This window comes from Hyposmocoma kahamanoa, unplaced genomic scaffold (genome assembly GCF_003589595.1).
Source record: "Hyposmocoma kahamanoa isolate Upper Pololo Valley unplaced genomic scaffold, ASM358959v1 91, whole genome shotgun sequence".
NCBI classification, from domain to species: domain Eukaryota; kingdom Metazoa; phylum Arthropoda; class Insecta; order Lepidoptera; family Cosmopterigidae; genus Hyposmocoma; species Hyposmocoma kahamanoa.
Window position 1 is genome coordinate 3999268 of NW_020654684.1, and position 16072 is coordinate 4015339.

The 16072-nt window shown below is 42.1% G+C and overlaps 1 protein-coding gene across 1 annotated transcript in view; it reads right to left on the minus strand.

Annotated features, from left to right (window-relative positions):
• Nucleotides 1–3895: 3895 nt before the first annotated feature.
• LOC113236310 (leucine-rich repeat-containing G-protein coupled receptor 4-like) overlaps nucleotides 3896–16072 on the minus strand; it is a 54941-nt gene continuing 42764 nt past the window's right edge. The window contains exons 8-12 of the mRNA XM_026472321.1: nucleotides 13688–13831; nucleotides 5181–5321; nucleotides 5027–5092; nucleotides 4786–4962; nucleotides 3896–4026 (exon numbers count right to left, since the gene is read on the minus strand). Of these exons, the coding sequence (XP_026328106.1) occupies nucleotides 3951–4026; nucleotides 4786–4962; nucleotides 5027–5092; nucleotides 5181–5321; nucleotides 13688–13831 (604 nt within the window). The 3' untranslated portion in view covers nucleotides 3896–3950. The remainder of the gene's footprint in view (nucleotides 4027–4785; nucleotides 4963–5026; nucleotides 5093–5180; nucleotides 5322–13687; nucleotides 13832–16072) is intronic.

Below are 16072 nucleotides of genomic sequence, written 5' to 3' on the forward strand. Positions count from 1 at the left end.
GGAGTTAGCAATTTGAGTACGATCATATAAGCGTTTTTGTTTTTTAATTATATTATTGCAGTGATTTCTGTACCGTTTAAACGCAGTCTTCAAAATTTCATCATATGGGTTAAGTTTTAGATTGTATTGCATTTTATTTCTATTTCTAATACAGGCTAAAATTCCAGTAGTTATCCAAGGTTTAAGGCATCTTTTATTTTTAGGAATATTTATTATTTTACAATTTTCCCCAAGAGCTAATTTCATCTTATAGATTAAAGTATCGATTACATAGTCAGGATCTTGACTATAAAGTAAATCTGGAAGGTTTTTTGTAGCTAAACTAAGTACAGCCTCCTTATAGTCAATGATTGTTTTAGTTTTCTGAGCGATAAATTTAGGTTTTTGATTAGCCAACACTAATAGTAGCATGTGATGGTCCGTTATAGTTGTATCGAAAACAGCTATATGAGCAGATATAGATTTATTAGTGAGTTTTAACAAAAAATGGTCAATACAGTTATTCTTTCTGGTGGGAAAATGGTGCCCCGCGGCAAGGCCGTGCATAGCTAGCATATCAAGGTAATTCGTTTTATTATTTCTTTCGTATGTATTGTCAAGTATTCTATGGGAGATATTTATGTTTATATCACCAGTAATAATAAGATCTTTATGTTTATTTAATGTGTTTATATGTGCACTTAATGAGGTAATGAAATCGTCGGCATTGCGCATTGAGGGCGATCGATATACTCCCAAAATGATTGAGCCATGCAATTCAATTTGTAAACATGATGCGTGGACTAAAATTGGTTCTGTTACAAGAAATTTCACTGTATTACGAATATACGCCACAACACCATCATTTTGATTAAGGAGATTAGCTGTTAGACTAGATGAGTAGCCTTTAAGCAAGGGTATTGGTTTATCTTTATCCAACCTACATTCGGTAAGTATAATTATATCTGTATTGAAATTCAGTGTTGAGAGTGCAATTTGCAGGTCATCGAAATTACGATAGATACTTCTTATATTCTGTGTAATCACCGTTAAGTCATTTCCTTTAATTTTTACATGTTTAGTTAAATCGTCTACATTACATTGAAAAGAATTTGCCATGGCAGAAGCATCCAATTCATTTTGATTTATTAATGTATTATCCATACCAGAAAATATTATTTTTATGATTTACGTTTGAAGATGGGGTTATTTTAAGTATTTGTATAAACGGTGAGTAAGTCTTATTGAATATGTCGATGTGAAATTGTTTAAAAATAAGTGTAAGACATGTGTATGTGTGAATGTATGAGGTAGTTGGTCGACAGTCGTATTCAGTGTAATGTGTAATGTGTGTGTAGTAATATTTATATAGGTGAAACACAAGGAAGTAAGTTGAAAGCAAAAATAAAAACAAAGACAAAAACAAAAACACTAGGACTCCAGGTACAATGCAAAATGGAAAATGATCTAGTCATATTTGTATCAGGTGGTGAAAAGTATATATAGTATAAGTATATATATAAGTAAATATAACCTCCTTAATGAAAATCAATGTGGCTTTCGCAAAAATCGGTCCACCACTATTGCTGTTTTTAAACATGTTCAGGAGATATATAATCATATCAGAAATACTAATTATGCCGTAGGACTGCTGCTCGACATGTCCAAAGCATATGATAATGTCCAGCATAGTATTTTGCTTGAAAAAATGCACGGTATGGGTATTCGTGGCAGAACTTACAAATGGTTGACATCTTACCTTACAAACAGACAACACAACATACAGACAACGTACAAATTGAACATTATGATGATATAACTGGGGAGATCCAAAGCGTTCAGTCTGATCCCCTTACTACAAACTGCTCCATACCACAAGGTAGCGTAACTGGATGTCTCTTGTTTCTTATGTATATAAATGAACTCCCGAAACTCTGTAAACCACTTTGCGTCCTATTCGCAGATGATGTGTCTACTATTTAAATGTCCTAAACAAGATGTCGCGTATACAAATAATGAAATAATAAATACCTTCCGATCCGTTCAAAACTGGTTAACAGATCATAACCTCCAAATAAATAATAATAAAACAAAACTAATCCAATTCAGACCAGATACAACCTTTAAATTTGAATACATTAACCAACGCTTTGAATATTAAAGAAGTTAAAGATTGTAGTATGTTGGGAATAACTATAGACACTAATTTAAATTGGACCAAACATATTGCAAAAATAAAAACTCAACTATCGCAGTTCATTTACGCCTTAAGTTTACTGAAACAAAATACAGACATCGATTGTGCCTTGACTACATATTATGCGTATGCGAACGCCTGTTCCGCTACGGAATTATCCTGTGGGGACACACTCATGAGGCGCAAAAGATATTCATATTACAGAAAAAGTGTCTTAGGATAATCCTAAACCTACGCCATGGAGATAGCTGTAAATCTTTCTTCATAAAGTATCACATACTAACTCTTCCGTGTTTGTATATACTCGAAATAGCGACATTTGTTAGAAAGAATATAAACATCTTTGAACATGTCAGAAGTGAACGTAGACAGCATAAGCTAGTACCTCCATCGCCTACACTTGCAATTTTCAAAAATAGCCCTTATTACAGAGCAATAGCAATATATAATATGGTACCTAGTAATATTACTTCAGAAAGACGAAAAGCTGTTTTACAACTAATTGAAAAACCTCCTCATACAAAAGTGTTATTATGCAATACAAGATTTTGTTGAAGACAAAGAACTCTAATCACTCCATTTTAAGCTCTACAATTATAATAATTAGTATATGGATTCATTATTTAATTGTTACTACATCACTTAATTAAGATATTTTATTATTTAAGAGAACTTAATACATACTTTTATTATTTAATTTATTTTTCAACTATTAATTATTTGTAAGTTTAATAATTTGCATGTCTAAGTATATTTTTAAGTCTTAGCTACGCCCTTACAGGGCACATGTAATGTAATTTTATTGCATGTTCGCTAATAAATAAATACTGAATACTGACTACTGAACATTTGGGTGTGAAAAAGCTGTGCTCTCGGTGGATCCCACATATTTCATTGAGGCTCAAAAAACGGATCGCATCACTTGGTGCAATGCCATGCTTACCAGATTCAACGAAGGGGCGTCAAATTTGGTGTGGGACATAGTAACAGGTGACGAAACATGGATTTATAGTTACGATCCCAAAACAAAGCAGCAATCGCGCGTATGGGTCTTTCGAGATGAGCCGAAACCAACCAAAGTGGCGCCCGTACAAAGTGCCTCTAAGCGGATGATTGCTTCTTTTTTTAAATAAAACTGGGCACGTTGCTTTGGAGAATCGATGTACCGTGTATAGTGATTGGTACATGACCATTTGTTTGCCGGAAGTTATTGACAAACTCCGTCAAAATAACCGTAAACGGCATATCATCTTGCACCACGATAAAGCCGGTTCTCACACGGCCAGACAGATAAATTATTTATTGAAAGTGAACAACGTTGACCTTATGAGCCATCCCGCGTACAGTCCCGACTTTTATTCATTTCCAAAAATTAAGAACCAGTTACGCGGTCTACGATTTTCATCACCTGAAAAGTCTGTCGAAGAGTATGAAAATTTTGTCGAGATTGTACAGGAGGAGTGGCATAAATGTTTTCAAAATTGGTTCATTCATATGAAAAAGTGCATTAACGCTAATGGAGAATATTTTGAGAAACAATAAAGTCATTTCTGACCATTTATAGTATATTTTTCTTATTCATTCCGGAAACCAAATATGCGCTCCACTTACATATAACTCCTAGGCATATGGGAGTGATTATATGCTTTGAAATCATATAAAATATCAAGATCATTATATATAAGATCATTTCACACTCGTAATTTATGGCCTTGGCTTTTGTGAACTCCAAGAGTATTTTTCTCTTATCTTCGTGTAGAGGTCGCGGCGGTACTTACAAGTCCTGCAGCTTGAAGATGGGCACGAAAGCTTCCATATCGATGTGCTCGATCTCGTTGCCTTCAACGTTTCTGCAAATGAAATTTTCGTTATAGACAGTTGAACGGTCATTACGGCCCAATAGCGCGAGCAGGACTTAAAAGAGTCGTCGCCACGCAAAACCAGAGGAGTTTTATGTAGCGCCTCGCGCTAAGTAATTCGATTCGAGGAAGCCAGTCGACAGGTCGCCTTTGACGCCGCACAGTTAGTTAATCGTAGATGTTTGAACATTCCGTAAACTTGAAACGGCACGGGGCGCCGGGAAGGCGCGCGGCGCGGGCAGGGGCTCGCAATGGCGGTGCGGGGAGGCGGGGCGCGGGGCGCGGGGCGCGGGGCGGGGACCGGCGACAGATTGCCTCTTGATGTCTGGCGAGAAGTGGCGAGTACTTCCGGTGGCGGCGGCGGCGCTCCAGTTGGCGTAAGAGGTACATGGGGCGTCGCAGTCGACGGAGCCGTCCGGACATTCGCTCCAGGAGGACGGCGCGGCCCAATTCTCTGGCAGCTATTTCAAGATTGTTCGCAGCTGCTCACGCTCTTGGCTGATGAATTATTTCGTTGCCGACTACATTACCGGTTATAATAAGAACTAATTGCTTATTTGAGTCACATGAAGTCCCGAAGTATACGTAATTTGAGTATGAAAAGTTTGAACACGATATGATGATCCACGTACTAATAATACAAGGGAATACATATTTTGGTGTTGATGTTTATTTACATCACACATGGTAAAGATGCGACGCGTCCAATTAATAAATTGGAGCAAAGGCGAAGTGATAGTAATGTCTCACAGAATTTGCAAGTCTGGGTTGTGCCGGAAGGCGTGTCGGGGCAGGCGACGCAGGCGGTTGTGCGCTAGCAGCAGATCTTGCAAGTGGCCCAACCCCAGCAGCGCCGATTCCTCCTCCGCTCCATCGTCGCCCTCCTCTTCCGCCGACAGAGTCGCGATCTCATTCGACGACAGATCCCTGCGGAGACAAGACAATCACTTACACGCGCGGGGTGTGCGGTGCGGGGGGGTCGAGTACTTACAGCACCCGTAACTCGGCGCAGGCGCGCAGGTCGGGCACGCGTCGCAGCCGGTTCAGCTTCAGGTCCCTGCAACACAGCGCGGGTCAGCACGGGTTAGCACGGGTCGGCACGGGCCACGGCGGGCGGGCGACAGGCTCGCGGCCAGCGTACGTACAGCGTGCGCAGCTGCGGCGCGTGCGCGCACAGCGAAGCGGGCAGGTGCGTGAGGCGCGCGCGGTCGGCGCGCAGCGTGCGCAGGCGCAGCGAGCCGTTGAGTACTGGTATCGCTGTCAGGCCCCGCGCCTCAGACATCAATCTGCGCAAGCGACTCCTTCGGTTAATAAGTATTGAGTATTGTGCTAAGGTGTGTTCCAGCAAAGTACTATTAGTTATGTGTTCGCGCCAACGCTGCGTCGAAAATAACGCGTCATCGGGCTTATATAAGCGGTACCCACTAGGGCTGCTCTTTCTCAACTCTCACCTTCGCCAATAAACAGCACCGTTCGTAACATAAAATATGCTAATTGAAACATTTTTGAAGTTTCAATAAAAGTTCCGGTACATTATTGTTGCGACTTTCTTATCCATTCTGTCCAGTTTCTGAAAATCTTACCATGTTCGCCATATTATGCTCCATCACTTCGAGAAAGGTTGAAATGCAGCGCAATCATTTCACGAACATTATAGCCAAGGAACAATCAGCAAAGTCGAGTTGAAAGATGGTTCAAGAAGTTCAAGCAAGAGACGAAGAGCGTCCTCCTCGTCCCCATCAAATTTTCACGCCCAGATAATCGTTCGGAAAAGTATGGAAATTGGCTGGAGAGGTTCACCACAAACTCCGACAGCCAATAAGCCGGTTTGCTACAACGACACTAGGAAACTGGCAAAAAACCCAACCAAACGTAAACGTAAAATTACTGCCTATATAAATGCCAAACATTAAAAACCTGACATTTAAAAAATTGACAATTGAATTGTATAAATATTTAATTATTAGGAAATATTATAGTGCAAATGAATACTTAGAACAATAGATTTTGCATGCTTTATATGTTGGCAATAGATGAACCTTAATTTAATAAGTGCCATCTTGTAAACCTATTCAACGCAAATGAACATTTCATTTCATTTCATAATTATCGCAAGTGATTGCATTAATGAATAATTTAATTAAATTTCTCTAATTGAGTCACTTCGATACGATGAATTGTCTCCAGTGAAAAGATAAAATTCGAACAAAACAAGATTTATTAGCTACTCCATCATGTCTCAAATAAGTGCGAGGACGTTTTCTAAGAATAGTATTACAGAAATTTGTTATACTGGGTAAAAATATTAATACATTTTGTAGGCTTGTTAGGCCGCTATCAAAAGCACTTTTTATTACTTGAATGTTGCTATTGAAGCGGTTAACTCACGGGCGAGCTCGTGCTGCGCCGCTTCGACCTATTTCGTTCCAAATATTAATATACGGTTATGAAAGATTTAACCTATTTAAGCGCAAAGTCTTCTGTCGTGCTCGCAAATGCATCGTCGATCATGGGTGATAAAATGTTGTCTCCGATGCCTGTAACGGAGCTGGCTTTGCTTCAAGCCAGAACACTGGGCAGTGCTGCTGTGCAAATAAGTAGGGTCACTTGCACACATTTCATTGAATGTGCCTGAATCTACGTGGGTTCGTGCAGTGTAGTCTAGCTAAGCACTTAAATTTATTGACTTGAAGGATATTTTGTTAGTCCAGAAACAGTCAAATGTTAATCGGTTCTCCCCAGTGTAAAATTGTTTAATGAATTATGCTTCTCTAAGTACTAGTTCAGCGAGGCAGCAGCCCAAATGGCCTCCTTAGTGCCCTTGCATGCAGCGTTCATCTCGCAGTGAATTTTCTTACTTACCGAAAGTAAATCTTATGATTATCATCGTATTATGACTAACGATAAATTTAGTTACAATGCTATTTTTTTATAATATCAAGTGACGGGACGTACAAGTCGCGCGCCTGAAGGTAAGCGACACGCCTGTCCATAACAGTTGCAGTGCCGCTCAGAGCTTTCAATCGCAAAGTTTTGAGGGGCATTGCCACTGATGCGTCCGACACGCTGAGACATAAGTTGACAAGTCCCATGTGCCTGTAATTTTACCAGCACCCTTACCCTTCAAAACTGGAACATATAAATGGTAATATTACTTGGCGGCTAGTAGGTAGGTACCTCCCTAGACGAATTCTTTCACAAGAAGCTCTAGTGCTACTAACATTATAGACACAAACGTCGAAATAAATGATTATTATATGTATAATATGGGATTCCTTCTTTCTTATTAGTCGATAATTATTTGTCGTAATTTGTGTCGCGGAAGTATTTTCCTTAGAATCTGGACTTCGTTAATCTGAACGGAGGCAAATTAGAATTTACTATTTTCTACGGACAGTAGGTGAAGGTCAGCGGTCGCGAGAGTAGCTCAGGACTTGATTTTGTGCGCTCGTCCGCGATTCGCCGTTTAGATATTAGTCACCCGCAGATACACGCTTCGTTTTCGTTTACATATTCAGGTGCATACATTTGGCACTTGGTAGGGTAACTTTAGAAAAGTTACAAATAACGTAACTAGCGAAGTATTCGGATGTTGCTCTATTAAAGCATTGGCAGCGGCGGTAAAAGTCAAGACGCAATAAAAAGTCGGTAACATGTAATGCCCGTTTTAGTCAATCGAGCGCCGAGGGGCGCGAGGAAGACGGTCAGTTGGAAATTACGTTGCGGGAAAAATTGAGCCGCGGTCGTTTCAGTTTATGAGATTGCGTCGCGACGGGCGGCGAGGGTCGAATCGAAGCCGCAGGGCCGGGCCGGGCCGGTCCGCGCCGCCGCCGCCGGGCCCGGTGCCGGCAATCACGGCGCGGCGACGGCGGCGGCGGCGCGCTCCGGCCACAACCTCCCACGCGCTCAATCGCAACACGAACGCCTTTGCGTTTCACATTCGTAAGTACATCGTGTATTGTGTACATAGACAATACTTGGGGTGTTCCATAAATCCTTCTCGAATCCTATAAAATAATTAAGTGACGCGAAGTGGCGTGAAGCGAAGTGAGAGAAAAAAATGTACAAGCGGGAATTTTGTTTAGAATGCGGCGGCGATTCATAAAAAAATATGTAAAAAACACACGCTTGGCCATAATCTCATTTAATGCCAAGAGACGACGTGATCGACGATTGTACAACACGTACAATCGTCGATCTAAGAAATGCCTATCATTCAGCTTGCCTCGAGTCAGTATAATCTAATATTATACTTGTCAGGAAACTATTCCTGTATGTATTCCATTCCTTTGCCGGGTAAATTTCACTTTCAGAATTAAAATGGCACTTTTTGAGTGGTTTTTGTAAAAACCTTTTTTGGTTTCTTTCGGCCTTAAACCTACAAATAAGTAGAAATAAAGTTATTGATTATAACATCACTCCAATATTTACGTGAAATAAACAAAAAACGGTATTTTACGTCCCACGTATCAGATTGCGGTAACACGAACAATTCATATTTGCACATGTTTTTGCAAGAAAGGGGATGAATCCGGTGTCGGGCACTTTCCGTTAACCGACGTCTATAAAACTTGGCAAACAGATGTAATTCCGTTAAAAAGCCCATAAGCAAACTTTGCAGGTAGGTTTTGTTTAAATAAAAAAATTAGTTAATGGTCTGTAGCATAAATGCTACAGACCATTGCGACAAGTGCTCCCCTAGTCTAATCTAATTTATGCACAACAAACTGTATAAGACTGTAACATAACACTTATTTAGATAGATCGCCTTACACTAATGAGAAAGATTTTGTTACAAACACTAAAACTGGTACCTATTTAACTTGTACCAGTGCTCCAGTTGTACCTTTTATTTACTGTTCATTTACTTCCAATATTTGTATATGTTCCTGTGCTCATCAAAAGAATAAATTAATTTTATATATAAAGTTGATCCTTCCGGGAATCGAACCCGGGACCTCCTCGTCTCATACCCACAGTACAAACCGTTGTGCTACCAAAATCTCTCTCTCTCTCATCTTAGCGTTGTCCCGGTTGCGTCCTCAGCAGGGTTGCTGCGGAGCCCGGGGTCCGCTTTCCTACTCTTTCTCCTCCACTTTGCACGGTCTTCGGCATCCTTAGTGGTGAGACCATTGGCACGCATATCACCCTTGGCGACGTCAAGCCAGCACTTCTTGGGTCTGCCCCTTCTACCGGGGCCCGGCGGAGGTGGCATAGCCAGACATTTGTTTCCCACGTAGCAAGCCGGTTTCCGTAAGATGTGGCCGTACCAACGTAGGCGGCTTTCTTGCAGTTTATCTGCAATGTCACGGACATGAAGGCTGCCGCGGATGCGGGAGTTTCTGACACGGTCTTTCCGTGAAACTCCACACATCCAGCGCAGCATCTTCATTTCCGTGACACGCAGCTCCTGCTTATGACGCTCAAGTACGGGCCACGTTTCACTGCCATATAAAAGGACAGGCCTAATGATGGATTTATAGACCTGTCCTTTCAGCTTAACCGGCATCTTGGGGTCACAAATTACACCAGTCACCTCACGCCACTTTGCCCAAGCGGCTGCGATTCGGGCTCTGACGTCGCAGTCGATGTCTCCGGACGCGCTAAGTACAGATCCCAAGTATTTAAACTGGCCCGTAGGCTCGACCGCGTCTTCGCCTATGCGTACGGGTAGGGGATCTGTAGCGTTGCAGACCATGTACTCAGTCTTCGCCACATTTAGTCTCAAACCGCCGTTCTCAAGCGACTCCTTCCACACATTCACTCGTCGTACCAGTCTCCCTCTATCCGCATCCGCCAGCGCGATATCGTCAGCGTACATAAGCATCCACGGGGGTTGCTCATGCGTGTCTCGGATGGAGCTTGAGACCTCGTCTAATATCACGCTGAACAGATAGGGACTGAGAACTGAGCCCTGGTGAACTCCGACTGTGACAGGGAAGGGTTTAGTGTCACCAACATCAGTCCTAACCATGGATTCGGAATCGCGGTACATGTCTCGGATGATGTCAATATAAGCTTCTGGTACCCCTTTGGATCTCAGTGCCCACCAGATCATTACACGGGGGATACAGTCGAAGGCCTTCTGCATGTCAAGAAACATGAAATGCAGAGGCGTATTCTTCAATCTGTATTTCTCCATGATGACCCTTAGGGCAAAAACAGGATCCATGGTCCCAAGACCAGGCCGAAACCCATATTGACCCTCCGAGACAGCACTCTCCTGTCGGATCCGAGAGTCTATTATACGCTCGAAGAGCTTCATGGTGTGGGACATGACCTTTATGCCCCGATAATCGCCACACTCCTGCACCGATCCCTTCCCTTTGAAGACTGGAGTGATAATACTCAGTCTCCATTGGTTAGGGATTTTACCGGTGAGGAGCACGCGATTAAAGAGGCCGGTAAGGATGCCCACACCACGGGGACCCATTGCCTTCCAGGCCTCGATGGGAACCCCATCGGCTCCGACAGCTTTCCGATTCTTCATGCGACGAAGAGCTAAGTGGACTTCCTCAGGCGTTACCGGTCGCACTAGTCCCTGATTCGGAGGGAGGATCGGTGGCTGCACCTCTCTGTGCTGCTGATTCAGCAGCTCGTGGAAATATGAGCGCCATCTCTCCTTCACCGCGTCGACCTCGCATATAAGGTTGCCATGAGGGTCTTTAATGCAGCGACACTTGGAAATATCTTGTGCCGCTAAGACCCTCGAACGTGCCAGCTTAAAGATAAGCTTCTGCCCCTCAGACGATTCCAACTTGTCATACAACGGCTGCAAGTGGTCCCGTCTGGCTCTGGCTACAGCTTTCTTAGCGGCACGTTTGGCATCCCTATATGCGTCGCGGTCTTCAGAAGATTCGGACGCTTGCCACGTTTTGAAGAGGGCTTTCTTCACCCTCACCTCCCTCTGGACTGTGTCGTTCCACCACCAAGTTTCTTTGTCACATTTGCGACCACCCTTGGACAAGCCCAGCACCGCTTTCGCCGCCTCAGATATGGCAGCCTGAATGTTGTCCCAGTGGTTCTGGACTAGATCACCTTCAGTGTCGGCGCATTTATCGCCGATCGCTGAGATGAACTCCTGGGACGTGGTACTATCAAGCCGCCACCATCTGATTTGGCGTCGGCAGCGCTCAGCGGGCTTGTCGGCCGGCTTTACGCAGAGATCTATGACAAGAAGACGGTGTTGCGCAGTGAGACTCTCACCTGGTATGACCTTGCAGTTGGTCACTTTGCTGATATGGTGTCTCCTGGTGAGTAGGAAATCGATTTGGGTGGCGTGTCCGCCGCTCTTATAGGTGATTAAATGCTCGGGGTTCTTTTTAAAGAACGTGTTCACGATGGCGAGATCGGCCGCCGCACACGTTGTGAGGATGTCTCCTCCCTCCGCGTTGCGACTGCCGTACCCGTAGCCACCGTGGATCCGCTCGAACCCTTCACACGCCTCACCCACATGACCGTTCAGGTCGCCACCCAAGACGACTGCCTGAGACAAAGGAATGGCACTCAGCACTTCCCCGAGTTGATCCCAGAACCTCGCCCTGTCCGTGTCGCTGCAACCGGCCTGAGGTGCGTAGGCGCCTATCAAGTGGGTCACGACCCCTTCGATAAGCACCCTCACTACCATAAGCCGGTCGCTAAAGCGTTTCACTTCCAGGACGTGATCGTGAAACTCCTCGGAGAGCACCACGGCCACCCCGTTCACGCCCCCAGGAGCACCGGTGTAGATCAGCTTGTAGCCATTCCCAATGAGCCGGGATCTGCTGCCTTTCCACCGAGTCTCCTGCAGGAACGCCACGGCGACCCTCCGCCTGGAAAGCACGTCTGCTAGCTCCCTCGCGCGTCCAGTCAGCGTGCCAATGTTCCACGTGGCAAAGCGGAGCTTCCTGTGATGGGTAGGGGCTCGCCTCTTTAACCGTGCCCACCCTTGACACGGTAGCCCTAGTCCACTTGCCACAGAAGTCGGGCGAGGCTCCTGCGCGCCGTTTTGCGGCGGCGCCCTATCCCTATGCCATATCCTTCTGTTGACTTCCATAAGTTGATGTGGCGGTGTTGGTTTTTACGGGAGCGACTGCCGTCTGACCTCCCAACCCCCGAAAGGGAAAACCCCTCGCTAGAGCCTCGTCCGTCTATCAGCAGGCGCACCACTTGCAGGTGAGGTTAGCTTGGGCTCCAAGATGTAGGTGGAGCCCCCAAAACGCCCCGTTGTGCTACCAAAATCGTCGAGTTATATTCCTATCATGAAAACCTAAGAACACGATTATCATGAATTTATTGAACCAACATAGGCAATAAGACCTCCGTGGCCGAACGCTACGCAGAGGTCTCGGGTTCGTTTCCGGGCTGGGAGAAATATTTTAAAGCCTACATTACTTCTTTCATGAGTTTCGTGTGATTGTCTATGTGTAACCCAAGATACAGGGTTTCCTAGGCGCTTGATATTATTATTATAAGATAAACAACATCAACTACAACAACACCGTTCCGTGGTCTCTGCCTACCCTTCCCGTGGGACAAGGGCGTGAGCTTATGTATGTAGATAAATAAGGAATATTTGAAATCTCTAGTTATAGTTCGAATGCGTATAATATAAAAAGTCTTCTTTGAATATAAATAATGATCAGTTTTTATAACGTTTGTTGAATGGATAGTTACATAAAAATGAATGTAGCAACGGAAAGAGATTTGTAATCTGCATTTTTGTGCACTCCTCGTTCTGTCGATGGCTTTAGTCGACGACATCTCTGACAAGGGGTAAGTGTGGCTAGGGAAATTGCGATTTTACAATTAGGGACATGGAAAAAATATCGATACTTTTTGGTATCGAGTTCTTCTCCTTCCGATACTGGTACTTTTGTACTGGATACTTTTCAGGTATTAGTACTTTTTTTTCGTATCGTTTTGAATAATACCTACCTAGGACACCTTATATCATAGCACAAGACACCCCGCGATTTATTTAGATGCCATCTTTCATTCCAAATGACTTGGCTGCATAGTGTATGCCACCATTTATAAGAATGAGAAAGAAGAAAAATAATTAGGAACATTTGAATTAACATACCTGATAAACATTATATTTCAGTAGTTCTTATAATAATTTTCATTTGACATTGAATGTGTGCGTTCGTACACGTATGACCGACAAAAACTATAACATACACAAGCGACAGCAGGCACGATGCAGGCACGTGAACGTCTCGGATGTTAAAAGCAATTCAGAAAAACTTATCCAGTAACTTATGTGTTTAGGAAAATAGCGGGTTTTGTCACAGCTTTTACAAGATTTCGTTTTTAGTTTAAGAGTAAAAAGAGACAACCAGTCAAGAGACCTTCCGTAGTCTTAATAATCGGGCAACAAACCACTGTTTCAGCAAGTTTTATTTCGTATAATATTACGATAATAAATTAAATTGAATATGTACACAGGGATGTTGAGTTAGTACGTGACTTTAAAGCTTTTCTGGCGCAGTGTGCCTTTATTCTGATTTATTATTGAACTACTGAACGGTTTGCTTTTAATGTGAAAATAAACCATTTATGCATGTAAAAAATAATGATTTAATCATGAAAATCAGAATGTCACACGGCACCTTGAAATACCTTATAAAATTAGAAATAGTTGAAACAAAAACGTAAGTTGATTACTGACAGCGTTTCGAGATTAGGCAGACGGTCGAGACTGCGCGGGTGCAAGCTCGACAGCGGGTTGCGGCGCAGGTCGAGCCACGCCAGTCGGCCGCAGCCTGCCAGCGTCTCCGGCCCCGCCCACTCCACGCGGTTGCCGCCCGCCCACCTGCGCACACGCACCTAGTGTTGTAAAAAACCGTTTTTTTTCTGATGAGAAAAAAATAACAATGAAAAGAAGCGGTTTTTTTCTGGAGTACGTTTTTTTCTAAAAGTGTGAAAATTAAAATATGACAATTGTATTTTTTTACTACATTTCCTCTTTTGTTGTTAATCGTAGAGGGAGAATTGGGTAGAGAGTCTATATAAATAATAAAAACCGTATAAGCGAGATAGATTTATGCACAGACATATTAGAGAAAACGAGACAACAATATAATTTTTTGTCCCTTTCTACGTATGCGGTTTTGGTTGTATGACTCATCCCTCGTTGAGTCCAGCAAATCCTTCCGAGTGTTTGATGTGCATCGATTTTATGTGTTTGGGCTTTTAAGAAGTGTTTTACAAAGTTACTAACCGTTCCTTTGTAGTAATTGACAATGATTGCAGCTCACAATAATGGTGCATTGTTATATTTTAAGCTGTAAAAGCCGTAAAACATGAAAAATTCCCAAAATAACACGTAAGTTTTAATCTTTCATTACAATCAATGAATTTTCTTGTATGAATTACTAGTGAAATACTCTTACAAGCCTAGAATATTACAATTTCATGTATTTTAGATGATATTTGAAGTGTTTATCTCGATTGAAAGATTTTTGTTTGCATCGTATAAAACTCCTAAAATACGGAGAATATCTTACTTTTGTCAAATATGTCCATCTCGCTTCTACCAGCAGTGGTTATGATACGCGAGAAAGAGACCAAATAAATAACGTATAAATTAAATTAGACAGGCTTAAGCTGATTTTACGGATATCGTGCTTTTGCCACTATCTTTTCCCCAATTTATGGGTAATTTTAAATAGTGTTTTTTTTACTTTTTAATACTTTTTCAGTTCGAAATATGTATACAAAGTTAATACTGTTCAAGGGCCAATAAAAAAAGTAATGATTTGTCATAATTGTTTTATTTGGTTACTAAAACTCAACCAAGTTAAATGCGGTCTGGCGGACTCTCCCTCCTTAGACTCGGCAGATTTCATTATCATCATGAACCCATTTATACGTCCCACTGCTGGGCACGGGTCTCCTCTCTTTTTTTTAAATCTATTGATTGCTGTTGCTGTTGTTTGTCGCTACTTTGATGATTACTGAAAAACACTACTTATTTATTTATCTAAGAGCGATATCAATATTTTTTTCTACATCGCACATATCCCTTATATGGCAACATTTACATAGAATTATTAGCAAGCCGCTTATATAAAATTATTCGGCAGGATTTGAATGCAGGAAACGAAGACACAGAGTATTTTGATGAAATTACAAGCGTGGGTAACACCTATAACAGTAGTAACACTAGAAACACCACAAATGAAGATTAAATTTTTGTCGTCATTATCATGGTAATTGATTTTTATAAACATGTTATATACATATGTATATATGTGTTTTATATATATATATATTTATATATATAACATATATATGTATACTATATATATATTCTTAAAACAGAAGTTAGTGTCATATTTTATTTCAGTTACTCCATTTTATTTTTTCTGTAAAAAAAACCAAATTTAGAAAAATACCAGGGAGCTGTGCCTTTTACATGTTTTTTTTCAAAAATGAGAAAAAAAACATTTGGTTTTTTTTTTTCAAGTTACAACACTACACGCAACACATTCTTTCAGTTGTATAAGTGCTCAAACGTTAGATCAACTACAATGAGGATGTCACAGTAGAACACGTGTCATTTTTATTTGTTCCTTTGGCGATAGGTGATGCACTAAACCATATTATGTGATAAACGCAAACACAACATGTACATTACGACATCCATATTGCAATTGATCTCTGGCCAAAGTCGCTCCTCACCGGCGGCATTCGCCCGTAATGTCACTTTTCAACATTCCATTTTGAGTATTACGTTAAAATAGTGCCTCACTAACTGACGAGCTTTCGCCTGCAGTCGAATCAGTTGTTTTTACAATGTCAGACGAAACGGACAATTGAACCCAACAATCCTGTTTTATTAACTTATTATAGTGTTGAATATGACGAGGATCCTATTGTACCCCGAATTCCCTTTCGTTTTCAATTAATAGGGTTTTCTCTGTATCTCAGGCGATTTTTAAATATAACTTCGAAAGCAAAAAACGATATCACGAACAGGTGCGTTCACGCCGTTGCCGTCTAGGTCACTAAGCCTGGGCCGCGACACGGTCGTGACAAGTGGTGCTCTCAT